Source organism: Apium graveolens, unplaced genomic scaffold (assembly GCF_009905375.1).
Source record: "Apium graveolens cultivar Ventura unplaced genomic scaffold, ASM990537v1 ctg761, whole genome shotgun sequence".
In the NCBI taxonomy this organism is placed as follows: Eukaryota; Viridiplantae; Streptophyta; class Magnoliopsida; order Apiales; family Apiaceae; genus Apium; species Apium graveolens.
Window position 1 is genome coordinate 8,914 of NW_027420473.1, and position 13,412 is coordinate 22,325.

The 13,412-nt window shown below is 35.5% G+C and overlaps 2 protein-coding genes across 3 annotated transcripts; one reads left to right on the top strand and one right to left on the bottom strand.

Moving 5' to 3' along the window:
- Positions 1-663: 663 nt before the first annotated feature.
- LOC141704244 (uncharacterized) lies at positions 664-5,785 on the top strand. 2 transcript variants are annotated; one of them, XM_074507531.1, is made up of 12 exons: positions 664-837; positions 958-1,002; positions 1,634-1,706; positions 2,106-2,189; positions 2,426-2,542; positions 2,997-3,404; positions 3,653-4,053; positions 4,214-4,313; positions 4,405-4,464; positions 4,540-4,626; positions 5,033-5,164; positions 5,251-5,785. In XM_074507531.1, exons 2-12 carry the CDS (start codon positions 959-961, stop codon positions 5,551-5,553), a joined length of 1,809 nt encoding a protein of 602 aa, XP_074363632.1. In that variant the 5' UTR covers positions 664-837; position 958; the 3' UTR covers positions 5,554-5,785. The 2 variants fall into 2 exon arrangements, with proteins under 2 accessions (XP_074363632.1, XP_074363631.1); XM_074507530.1 differs by having other exon boundaries at positions 665-837; positions 933-1,002; positions 5,251-5,784.
- Positions 5,786-12,145: 6,360 nt separating this feature from the next.
- Positions 12,146-12,870, bottom strand: LOC141704243 (uncharacterized). Its single transcript, XM_074507529.1, has one exon. It carries the CDS (start codon positions 12,801-12,803, stop codon positions 12,324-12,326), a length of 480 nt encoding a protein of 159 aa, XP_074363630.1. The 5' UTR covers positions 12,804-12,870; the 3' UTR covers positions 12,146-12,323.
- Positions 12,871-13,412: the final 542 nt, after the last annotated feature.

The following is a 13,412-nucleotide window of genomic DNA, read 5'->3' on the forward strand; positions in this document are numbered from 1 at the left end:
GGTATGGGACTAGTACATTCTCTAGGATGCGTTCATGTGTGGACCATGATTTGACCTTTGGTAGATCAAGGGGGTAGACGTGTCGCGCATTTTAGGATTAATGTGAATTTGGGGACCAAATTCTTTTTAAGGAGGGTAGTATATATAATATCCCGTAATTTTAATAGAAAAAAAAATTAAAATTAGATAAAGACTAATATTTAAAATTTAATTAAAGTAATGGGCCTAAAATTTGGATCAGATTCTAATTAAATTTGAAATCTTAGTCCTTATCTAATTTTAATACTTTTTTCAATTAAAATTACGGGATATTACAATCTCCTTCAGGTTCTTGGTTCAATTCTCTCTCTCGCGCTCTCGATAATGCTAGTTAAATATTTTCTTTTCTGGTATGTCAAATGCGTCGTGTCCAGTAAATAAGGAAGAAGTTGACGGGAAGTTCACCAATTTCCACCGGCTTTCCAACAACAAAATCAAAATGCACTCTTGTCACCAAGTTCACCACATCTAACCCAAATACTTAATTTTTTCTCTTCTCTTTTCTTTTTCTATCCATTTTATAACTTTACTTTTAGTAAAGATTTAATACGTATGTAGTTTTCAAGTATTTGACATTTTTGTAGGGGTCATAGTCACAGTAGGAGACTTTCACACAACCAAAGTCCACAAAATTTGGTATACTACTTTCAACAGAAAAGGCCCACTCCATCAAAAGGGTGATCATTTCTGTGCTTTATTATTTGCTTGCACTTGAGCTCTCTTGTGTTACTCAAACACCCTGTTCTTGATTATAAACATAGTCATCAAACTTATCAAATTAAGCAAAGAGTGTTTGTGGTAAGTGCACTTCTTTTCTTCCTTCTTATATATCTACTTATTGAGTTTGTGACTTAATTGCATGTTATGTTATGTGATTACTTAACTGTTTTCAGCTGCTAATCTTTCTTGGAGTAATAGCATGCTTGGAGTGGGAGTTATTTCTGAACACAAGCATCCTCAGAGGTAAACTAACTGACTTACCAAGTGTTTGGAGCTTCATTTATTAGCTTGTGCTAAAATGGCATCTTTAAATTTTGCAACTTAATTGTATGATAGAGCCATAGAGGCATAGAGGGATGATATTGCTATTTAAGGTCCATCATAAGTTGTCTAAGACTCTAAATTAGCAATAATTGTATATTGGTAAGTTATAAGTAGGAAAGATGTGTTCTTTGACTATTATTGTCATCATAAAAAATAGGAGTACCACATTAGATTGACATGTTCACTTGTAGTCTCTTTTATTGAAATCAGCTGATTTTTCAAAAATCACGGATAAATCACGAATCGGCACCTCAACCGATTAGTTCCACTTTCCGAAATCTATAACCATGCTTGTAGTCATGATTAAGTTGAGAGGCTTTTGATAATAGCTTACCAATGTATGTGAATTATACAAATTTTCGATTTTGAAGATGTGATATGGTGTGTTAGAGCTACGTGTGGCCTTACTGCTATGTATGTACGAATTTGGTTAATAGTTGAAGTTCTGCAATTTCTTAGATGTTGGCATAATCTGGAGAAGGTAAGATGAACGTATACTTTACCTCTCCTTCTACGGTAAATGACTGTTGACATTGTTTATGTTATACAGCATTGCTGATAAGATAAGCCTGGGTGAAGATAACCTACATCATCTTTACAATGCAGTGGAGTGCCCAAAATTGGTATGAGTATATCTATGCCTTTTTACCTTTCTGTTTTCCATGTTGTAGAATCTGTTACCTCATTTGGAAAACAGAACAAGAACTAGTTTTTTCCTCAATATTCATGTAAGCATGGGGTATAAGAGTAAAGAGATCAATAACATGTGCACTCCACAAAATCCGGTTATGTACAACATCACAACAAGCATATCCCACCACTCTCTTTCAATTCTCATTTTCTGTTAAATCAAACAAAGCTTTGATCCTTTCGGTGCAATCTGAGAACTACACTATGTTTCTTTCTTATTTTATCTTAGTTTAGTTGTGATTGTGAAAATTGCATGCATCGTTTTCTAAAATGCCCAATAACCTTGTAGAATGGTAGCATGATTTTAACAAATCAAGATTGTATGTTACCAGGATGATGGAAACTTGAAAGGCTGCACAAGTAGCAATGCGAAATTGTCTTTCAATCCTCATGTTCAGAATTCGTTAAGGCAAGAGGTACGAAACTGAAGACATGTATTTGAATGGATACATATATGATAAGAAAATTAACATGGTACTATACATTCTGTTGGTTAAAACCTCATATATAACAATGTTGTATCATGGCAACCCATAAAATCAGAGCTCACTTTCACTAGAAATTTTCAAGTCTCAGTAAGATTTAGTTGTCTCCACATTTAAGGAATCAGTGTTAAACTTTTTCATAAAAATTTTGCTTCAACTCCACGCAGATACTGCAACTTGAAAAAAGATTGCAGGACCAAATTGCAGTCCGTGGTGCGCTAGAAAAGACACTAGGTCACATGCCAATTTCCAATGATAAAGAGAAGGAGATAAATTTGCCTAAGGTACCCTTTTTTTCTTATCATATATCCAGAGAAGCAAATTTTTCATGCACTCAAGGAGTACAGTTAAAACATTGTTCTCTTATCAACAATGTGAAGTCCTCTTAAAATAAATGAGAGACTTCTTGGATTTCTGGATGTTGTTTGCTCTGCCTATCTTCCTCTAGACCTTTTTAAGCTGTTAAGCATATACAGATATATTGACAACATTATTAGTATCACAAATATTCTATGTGATCCATTTGTTAAACTAGTTACAAATTGCTATAATGCTCAACAATATTTCTTGTACTTTTTTCTTGTTGTTTTTCCTACTCTCAACAAAATGTGCTCGCCCTTTTAGCAAACTTAAATTCTATGATACGGAAGAATCATGTGAAGCGGATAAATTATGATATTTACGTGGCTTTAATTCTATGGTTGCACTAAAAATGAAATTTACTTCATGTGATCTCAGCCAACGACTGAATTGATTAAAGACATCTCAGTGTTAGAGCTGGAGGTTATGAATTTGGAACAATATCTTCTCTCTCTCTATCGAAAAGCATTTGATCAACATGTATCCACTGTGTCACCATCTACTAAGGTTGAAATATTAAAATCCCCCATCACTTCACCGAAAGAAAATTTTGTTCAAAGATCTGTAGTTGATATTACAACGGGTAAAGAAACTTGTAACCTTCAAGCTGATTGCCAATCAATCTTTGATCGGTCTATCACTATACGTGGAGAGGAGGGACTAGTAGATCCTGGCGTGCTTCGCTGCCAATCATCACTATCTCAATATTCAACGACTTCTCTTCCAGATGGGCCTTTGGGAAGAGGTGTACATTCTTGTTATTCCCAGCCTTCGTCCATGTTGAAGGTAAATCTGTTTTTCCACAATTACTAAACTTCCTAGAAATAGTATCTTTTGTTAATAATTTACTGACCCTATTAGCATGAGCAGTGTTAAATTACTAAATGTTATCTGTGATACTATTTTGTAGTTCCAATATAACTGCAATACTGAACTGTGTGCTTTTCTACCAATAAAATTTGTAGAATAGAAAAGGAATGACTGTAAGAGAATTTGGATGTGTTATGACTTGATGTTTGGTGGCTTCATTGCAGTATGCACAGAATAATGCAGATATAACTAGTCTGGCAGAGTATCTAGGTACTCCTATCGCTGATCACATGCCCGAAACACCAAATAAGCTTTCCGAGGATATGATCAAATGTATCTCAGATATATATTGCAAACTTTCTGACCCGCCTCTTCCTAATCATCGACTATCATCACCCACGTCATCATTATCCTCCACAAGTGCATTTTCACCAAGCGATCATTCTGAAATGTGGAGTCCTGGGCTAAGGAAATATCTAACATCCGATGAAAGGTTGGATAACCCATTTCATATTCAAGGTCTAAAGGAATTTAGTGGACCTTACAGCACAATGGTTGAAGTGCAGCATATATTTAGAGATACGAAAAGTTTAAGCGATGTTGAACATATGCTACAAAAGTACAGGTGATTGTTCTGAAATATCATTTCATGATTTAGGCAACTAGAATATAATGTTTAAGCGATGTGATTGTTGTGAAATATCGTTTCCTGACTTGAGCAACTAGAATATAATGTAAAATATCTAATTTCCTGCTGATACCTTAGACCTAATGAATTGTTGCAGGACACTAATTTCTAGACTGGTTGAGATAGACCCCAGGAAAATGAACCATGAGGAGAAGCTATCATTTTGGATAAATGTACACAATGCCATGGTGATGCATGTATGTTCTCCTAAGCACATGACCTATGTGAATCCTCCTTTTCATCTCCAGGTCAAAAATAGCATAATATTTACCTTTTCTTTTTCTACAGGCATACTTGACTTATGGGATTCCACATAACAATGCCAAGAGACTCCTTCTTCTGCAGAAGGTAAGTTGAGCATCTTAACTTTCTTTTGGAAAAATTGATTTTTGAACATCAGCATTAATTCTTTAGTTAAATCAGGCTGCTTACAACATTGGGAATCAGATAATAAGCGCAGACCTCATACAAACTTATATTCTGGGATGCCGGATGTCTCGTCCTGGACAGGTAGTTTGCCTGTTTAATCTGTTTACATTCTTACATTTGTTTTGAACACTTATTGTAAGGAGACCTCATACAAAGTTGTTTAATACTATATTCAACACCTCTCCCTCACTAGTAGTAGTCCAATGGAAAAGACAATTTAAACAATAAAGGTCCAAAGACTTGAACCCGAGACCATCCCTAAACCAACCTCTGATACCATGTTAACCTGAGCACAATAGAGAAAACTATAGTTTTTTAATGTCTTATTACTTTCTGGATCGCATGGTCTCTCATTTGATCAGCAAAATCTATCAAATTTAAGATAATACCTAAGCTCGTAAACTTTATTTGTTGGCTTAGAATTGTCTACAAATTTGACTGTTTCGTCTTTTTTGTGAAACTAATGATGTCTTGCTTGGACTAACAGTGGCTGCCTCGCTTGTTACAATCTTCAAGATCAAAACTCAAAGCAGGAGATAAACGGCAGGCATACTCAATCAAGCATCCACAGCCCCTACTGCACTTTGCCCTTTGTGCGGGAAGTCATTCTGATCCAGCGGTCTGTTCATAATGTGATGTTCCATGTGTTCATTTCGATCCATTACTTGCTGACTCTTAAATTAAACTAGCGCTTCCATGTTTCAGATTCGTGTGTACACATCAAAGAGAGTGCTGGAAGAGCTTGAAACCGCAAAAGAAGAGTATATTCGAGCTAACTTTGGTATTAGGAAAGACCATAAAGTTCTCTTGCTCTTGCCAAAGCTTGTCGAATCTTTTGCCAAGGATTCAGGTTTATGTGCAGCTAGTGTAATCGACATGATCCAAAAAAAATTGCCGGAATCTTTAAGGAATAGCTTAAATAAGAGTCAGATATCCAAGTCCCGCAAAATCATTGAATGGATTCCCTACAATTTCAATTTTAGATATCTTATTCCAAGGAGCTGGTGAAGTCATTATTTGCACAGGTAAAATCATTTTGCAAGTTTAGTGGTTGTATTATATGTCATGATTTATGACAAGGGTTTTGTACAAATGCAATAGATATATGCATCCCTAATGCATGAGAAATATGCTTACACAAATTGTGATGTTTCATGCGAGAGTTTTTTATCCTTGTATAGTTGTATGGTTCATTATTCTATATTACAAACATCTATAACAAAAAATAATTATACTCTTTTGCATGCATAGCTGCTACTCATAGTCTTATACTGATCCTCAACGTGTGAATTGTGTATGTAAAACACACAAGGATCTTATTTTTGGTCCACAGAACATAAGTATGGTCGAGGGCCAAAACGCTACTGAATCTGAACCATGCTTAATATCATAGGATTTTCAACAGCTTCTCACTTCTCAGTAGCAATAGTTAGTGTACTATCCCTCCTCTGCAAGAAAAATGGTCGTTTCCTATCAAGCAAATCTTATCAGCGGAAATTGGTAGGAATTGCTCAACCATTTACTAACAACGGGAATTATGGTAGGAAATGACCGTTTTTCTTGTAGTGTTCTGAATATGCAAATGTTATTCTCTTCTTCTTCCTTATTTATAAACCGAAAGAATTAAAGATTGGAAGAAGGCTGCAAATTACCCGGAAAGTGTCAACTCATCCACTAAGCTTAGTTAGGAGGAATTAGAAAATCTTTGGGTGGTACATTATATTTGAAACACCATCATAGTGAACCGGTAAGACGTAGAAGAGTCTTGGACAAAGTTGATCACATTTTCGTATATGGGCGATAAAGAGTGATTTCAGGCAGGGATGAACAAAAAACCGACCAAACCGTAAAACCCACCCAACCAGCGCCTTATTTTGGACCGAACTATTCAAAACCCGAAGTTTAATTGATTTAATTTTTTATCAACCCGAATATAATGTGTTGGGTCAAGGTTCAAAAAACTTAAACCTTGCTAACCCAACCCAACCCGATTTTATAATAATAGTATTATTATTTGAAATTTTAATTTATATATTTATTGTAATAAATAATATTTTCAAAATAAAATTATTATTTTACGGATAAGACACCATAAGTTATTGAATTTAAACTAGAAGAGTACACGGTACGTGTATTTTCCAATAATATAAATCTTCTGTTAAATTATGAAGTACACTTCAAGTTTTGATTAAATTTATTTTTAATTTTGACTCCTAAAAATATTTAAATAATTTTATTCGAGGTTTAACCCAAACCAACCCGACCCGATGTATAAAGAGTATGGTTGGGTTGAAAAATAATTTGTTTGGTTAACGAGATCATTTTTTGAAAACCGAATTAATTAGGTTGGTCCGATTATTCACGTGGTTTGCAGGCTATTGCGTGAGCCCGTAGAGTTTACCCGGTGCACACCCGAAGGGTAGCGGCTGCGGGTTACCTACGATAAAAAAAAAAAAAAATCAACCCGCGTTTACCCCTAATCTGAGGGCACTTCCATGAACTTAAGGCCTAGCTCCCGAGTTTTTTAAAGAAAATGAGGTAAGTGGTAAGGAGATAAAGTACTTTCATTCCACTTTTGGAGTGAAAATTTTGGAATGAAAGTTTGTTAAATTTACATTCATTATCACTTGCTTTCGCTCCTTTTAAAAACTCGGGAGTATAAATATGAATGCAAGTGAAACTATTTTACTCACCCACCACTTATTTTCCTTCCTAATTAAAACTCGGGATACTAATGTAGTGAGCTATAGTATTCGAAGTTTTAGTTGAAGTAACAAGTGTTCAAAACACCAATGATTCTAATAATGTTGGATTGACATACATTATTATGCATGGAATAATTTTAAATTGTCGCATGTACAATGTGACACTCGCATATAGCCAGAAGCTAGGGGAATCTCAGGCTTTTCAATCAAGGTGCAATTCGAAGCACGCTTTGAAATGTAAGTAGTAGCATTATGAAAGTTGAGTGTGAAAGATGAGCATTATCACCGCTTCCACTTTGTAAATAATTGGGACTCTGTTGTTGCATTATGACTGCGACTTGTGCCATTCCAAAACCTCCTTGAGCCTGTAGGAATCCAGACAAACAAACTAGGAAAATTAATTTATCGTTTTGGAAATTGCTGATTCCACGAATGATTAGCAAAGTATGAAGATATTTATTAATTGTTACGTTCAATCGATTTCATAGAAAAAAATTAAAATCACCCGCCCTGAGGTCTACCCTGTCAAGGAATGAGTCCCTGTAAAAAGTTAAGATGTTAGAGGAATGATCTTTCAAGAGTACAGTATTTTATATTATTATTTTAATATGAGATGTTTGTTTTCCTGATAATGAATTATAAAGACATTACCCCGAGTTTTTTAAAGGGAAGCAATTAAGTGATAAGCATGTAAAATACTTTCATTCCATATTTAGAGTGAAAGTTTGTTAAATTTGAATTTATTATCACTTACTTTCGCCACTTTTAAAAACTCGGTAGCACACTATAGGTACTTTACTTACCCTCACTTTTAAAAACTCGATAGCATGGTATAAATATTTTACTTACCCTTCACTTACTTTCTTTCCTCGTTTCAACCGGGGAGCTAAGGTGTACAAGTTAGGAAGGAGGGAGTGAAAAATCAGATACATGACACCAATGTGAATGTGACATGTCTTGGTGACTAGAACCCCATGGGTGAGGCGTAGAGGTGGCCATTCGTGCGGGTCGTGCGGTCCGGGCCGGGTTGTTAACGGGCTGTAACCGGAAAGAATAAACACTGAACCGGCACTTGAATCACGCGAATCGGGCCGGACTGTGTTTGAACTTACAGAAGGTAACTCGGATTCGGCACTGAACTCGTGTGCGTGCCGGGCGATTCACGGGTTGGCGGGTGGAAGGCACGCGGGCTCGCGGGTTGTGCGGGTTGAATGGTTGTTCAACTCGTTTCTTTGTCCAACTTAAGTCTTTAACAATCATTCAAATATTATATTAGTAATTATTTCTCTCTCTGTCACATCACATCTCAGCTGAACATTAAATCATTTCACTAACAACTCGTTCATCCAAAAGCAAGAACAATATTCACCAGTTCAATTCTCAAATTACTCCTCAACAAAATGCCCCTAAAGCTTCTTGAACAACAACATTAGCAACTATACCAACGACACACAACCATTAGATCTACTTACTCAACTACAATCCATTACTTATGTAAAACAGCCTCCAAATAGCTTCATAAATTGGATGATAGAACCAGAATTTTGCAACTGCAAGTAACGTTAACTTGGATGTTAACGTTGCAACTGCAAGTACAGAGCACCAGACAGTAACAAAATCCAAAAAGCATGGCAGAAACAACCGGAATCCGTTGGAGCGTGAGGCACACCCGCGGGCTCGTGCGGGCTTGGTTCGTGCGGGCTCGTGCGGGCTTGTGCGGTTCCGGGTTCTTAGAATTGAATTCGTACTCGGTTCATCTAATTTAGCGGGTTGGACGGGTTTGAACCGGCTCGTTTCGTGCCAAATTTTTTCCGGGTTCCGTACGAGCCGGTCCCGAATGAGCGGTTCGAACCCGCACATTTGGCCGGCTCTAGGTGAGGGTGAGTACTTGACATGTTGTGTGCATGGCGCCTCAGGTAAGGAGATGGTCCAACATATACATAAAACTCGAATTTATGGCGACCTCCGTGTAGTATTCGTCATACTATGAATAGCTGAATACACGCGAATACCAGAAGTCGAACTCTCGATCTCTTCGAAAGTAAACAAGACTTCAACCTCTGCACCAACTATTTGTTCGTTTATTCGGATTATGATTATTGAATAGTTGTAGCGCGGTACCTCCTCCTGAATGGCAACAAACAAATCAACGTAATGATGCATAGGTAGACGTGAGAGATACAGCTGTTACGTAGTTGTGTAGTTCAAATAAATCCAGATATAAACACAATCGTATTATGGTCCCGAAACCTAACAACAGCAAGCCACCACCTACCCACCCTCCACCTCCTCTTCTTCTTTCTTATCTGCTACTTGGATTCCCGCCAAATGGATATAAATCTCTAAATTAATAGACGTGTTTATATTTAGAATTAGGGAGCCGATATGTGCATACCATAAGGGTGTATTCAGTTCAGATTTTAAAGGATTGCTAATAATCTATGGATTTTAAAAGATTTTCGTTAATTTTAATTTTTCGTGAATTTTGATGGAGTTGATCCAAAATCTTGTTGAGGTTTTTAGAAATCCATCAAAATCTCAAGTATTTTGAAGAGATTTCAAGATATTAAAAATGTACTAGCAAATCCAGCAAAATTTACAACTTTTTTAAATAAAAGAAAATTCTATGGACTTTTGAATATCATCAGATTTTGATGAATTTTTTAAAATCTTAATTGAATACTACCAAATTTTGATTGACTTTTTAAAATCTAAATTGATTACACTCAGATTTTAAAAGACTTTTTACAATCCTTGTTGAATATCTTCAGATTTTAAAGAATTATTTAAAATTCAAATTGAATACCCCATGATTTTTAAAATCCATGAAAATCCTTTAAAATCTCAATTGAATACACCCCTAAATTTATAGGTGTACGCTCATTGTTGATATTGATAGCACCGATCCACCGTACTTTTATATTCATATTTAACTTAAATCTACTTTCATGTTCAATTAGAATAATTTGGATATGAGCTCCCTATAATTATATTAAAGAAGACATTCAAATGTGGAAAGATGAAGATGATATTCCAATCCAAGGTCCCCCATCCCTCCGTATACTTATTTAATTAGTCATGGAATCATTAATTATTTAATTAACGTTTTAATTATGATAAATGTTCCTCGGAAGCAGGAGTGCATATCCTCATCTTATGTAAAACGGATTTCGAATTTTCTACCGTGTGCAAGGGCAATAATAAGTTATGTAGTCAAATTTTGTTTGATTTTTTAATTATAATATTGATAAATCCTGTATTTATATAATTGTTTCCTGAAAAAAAATATTTCAAATTTATAAAAATAAATGCTTAATGGGACAAACCCTAGCTTTATATTTTATCGTAGGTAACCCGCAGCCGCTACCCTTCGGGTGCGCACTGGGTAAACCCTACGGGCTCACGCAATAGTCTGCAAACCACGTTAACCAAGGTAAACTGCATTTAAGCGACAGGTTCTGACTCATGAGGCATAATCATAAATTTTCCTCCAACGGGATTCGAACATGTGACCAAAAGAACAATTTTCCTCTTTTTAAACAACTGAGTCAACCCTTGCGGGCACACTAGCTCTATATTTTTAGGTTTCTGAGTTCGTAATTTATGTCATGAACGGACCTACGAGCCAATATATAACTTGGCGAGTTCCCGAGTTTAAATGGTACAAAAGTATGTACGTTAAGATTCATTTTTTATGTTATCAAAGAAAAATTATGACTAATAAATTATCCATTTTCATTATGTCATTGTTACTATGTATGGTATATTTTGTTTTTAATATTCAATCTAAAATAACGAGATGAGATCTCTCCTGCATTATTAATTATTAAATTTGTTAAAAAATGCTAAAAATATTAAATTAGGAGTGAAAAAATTGTATTAATAATATCGACATAAATTCATGTTCAATTAATATTTTTAGTATTTTTGATTATATGTGACATTTTGTTAATATTTTAAATAGAAAAATGCTAGATACCCCAAATTTTTACACCAAAAAATTCCCCAAATCTGATGTGTCATATGAATATTTAGTAACCTTCCTAATAATAATATGAGACCCGCGTTCATTTATATGCTCCCACGAATCAAAATCAGTCATGTTTCAGCCACGTCATTTGATAATTTTTTTGAGAAGATATTTAGGATATCTAGTACTACTCTTTTAAATAACATTAATTCACATCAATATTATCAAGACAAATTTCATTTACGAGTGACACGTCATTTCTTACTAATTTTTGACATGAAATTTATTATCAACCCGCATTGCTCAGCTAGAAAACCCGTAAATACTACTCCCTCCGTTTCAAAATAACTTTTTCAAAATAACTGTCCACTTTTGAAAAAAAAAATTGTTTCAAAATATTTGTTCACTTACAATTTCAATGTCACTCTTAAAATCATAAATATAATTTATATTTTCAAGATGAATTCTACACCACACACAATTATTGTATCTCTAGTTTATATTTATAAGGCTAACTCTGTACCACAAATAATAGTATAGTTAATGTAGTCAACACAATAAATATGATAACTAATATAGCCTTCTCAAAAATGTTAGAATTTTTTAATATACGTAATTTTTTTAAAAGTGGACAGTTATATCGAAACGGAGGGAGCAATAAAATTCCTTTTTTTTTGTGATAGACTTCAATGTTCAATGCTAATGTTTGACAGCTACTACTTTCTTTATAAGTGGAAAGAAATTAAAACATACAACAAAATTTTCAAGAAAGCGTTATTTTTGCTGAAATTAAATAATGAATTGATCTGCTTTCCGTTTAAGCTAAGCTAACTCGATAAATTACTATAAGTAACAAATATTCCAACTAAATCAGAGGCTACTAATTAAATGAGACTCTTAAACACATAGGCCGAACACCAGAGAGTCAACGCCGGAATATGTTTACAACCACCGCTTCATCCCCCTATTAACATAATTTTAAGTATATCGGATTTCAATTCGATAAACGAGAATGTGAACGAGATTTCAATAAACCGCTAAAGTATAAACTAAAACAATTACCCTAATAAAGTACTTCTATTTACAAAAATGCCTTGTGCAACCTATTCTGGTATAGCACTCAACGCCGCAGGAAAATTCCTCCGGCTTCTAGCACCGCCGTTTCTCACGCCAACACAACCGCCATCCGCCACCCTCCGAGACGACGGCTTAACATCATGTTTACCATTACCGGAAAAGCCAGACTTCCGACGGCACCCGCATTTTTCGCCGCCACTTTTAGACAATGCAGAGCTAGCTTTAACAGCCAATGCAGCCATTTCTTCACGCTGAAGTGGCCTGCGTAACCTAGTCAACGGAAGAGCAAAGTAGAGTTGACCAGGAACTAAGTCTTGGTCATCAGGAATGGGCCGAACGACGTCGTCGAAGTCCATGTCATCTGAGTTACAAATAAAAGAAGATGGATGCTTCTGCAAGATGTATGATACCTTTACGGGATAAGGGTATTCTTGTAAATTGCCGTCTTGTGAGATGAGTTTGGCTGTGGCTACTGAGGTGGACTCGCATGAACTGCAAATGCCCATTGTTGTTGTTGTGTGTGAAGATGTTGAGAGATGGAGAGGAGATTGGTTATGGAATGGTGAGGTGGGGAAGGTGGTGTTTATATAGAATGGGATATTTTAACGTGATTTGAACCAGCTGGCTGTCATGTAAAATATTACTCCATCTTTCACGTTAAAAGTTGCCTTTAATGTTTTTGAATTCTTAATTTCTTATTATGCAAGCAAATATTTAAAATAGGGAGTTGATACGTGCACAAACTGATTTATATGTGATCAAATTTGGTTGGTTTAGTTGGGTAAAGACGGGATAATTTTCCTCCTGATCAGTTTTGAATATCACGAGAGAAAAATTTATGATTATGTCTCATGAGGCATAGTCTGTAGTTTAAATACGGTTAATCTTAGTTCACGTGTTTCTCAAGCTATTACGTGATCCCGTGAGATTTACTCCGTGCGCACCCGAAAGATAGCGGTTGCGCGTTCCCTACGATAAAAAAAAATTATCTTCATCGCACATGAAAGTAGACTTGAGTTAAATATGAATACGCCCGCACCGTCCGTCGTAAATAGACGACGCTGGTCAGCATATTGTTTGTTGTGAGGGTATGTTGGTCTCAATTTCAACAAAGG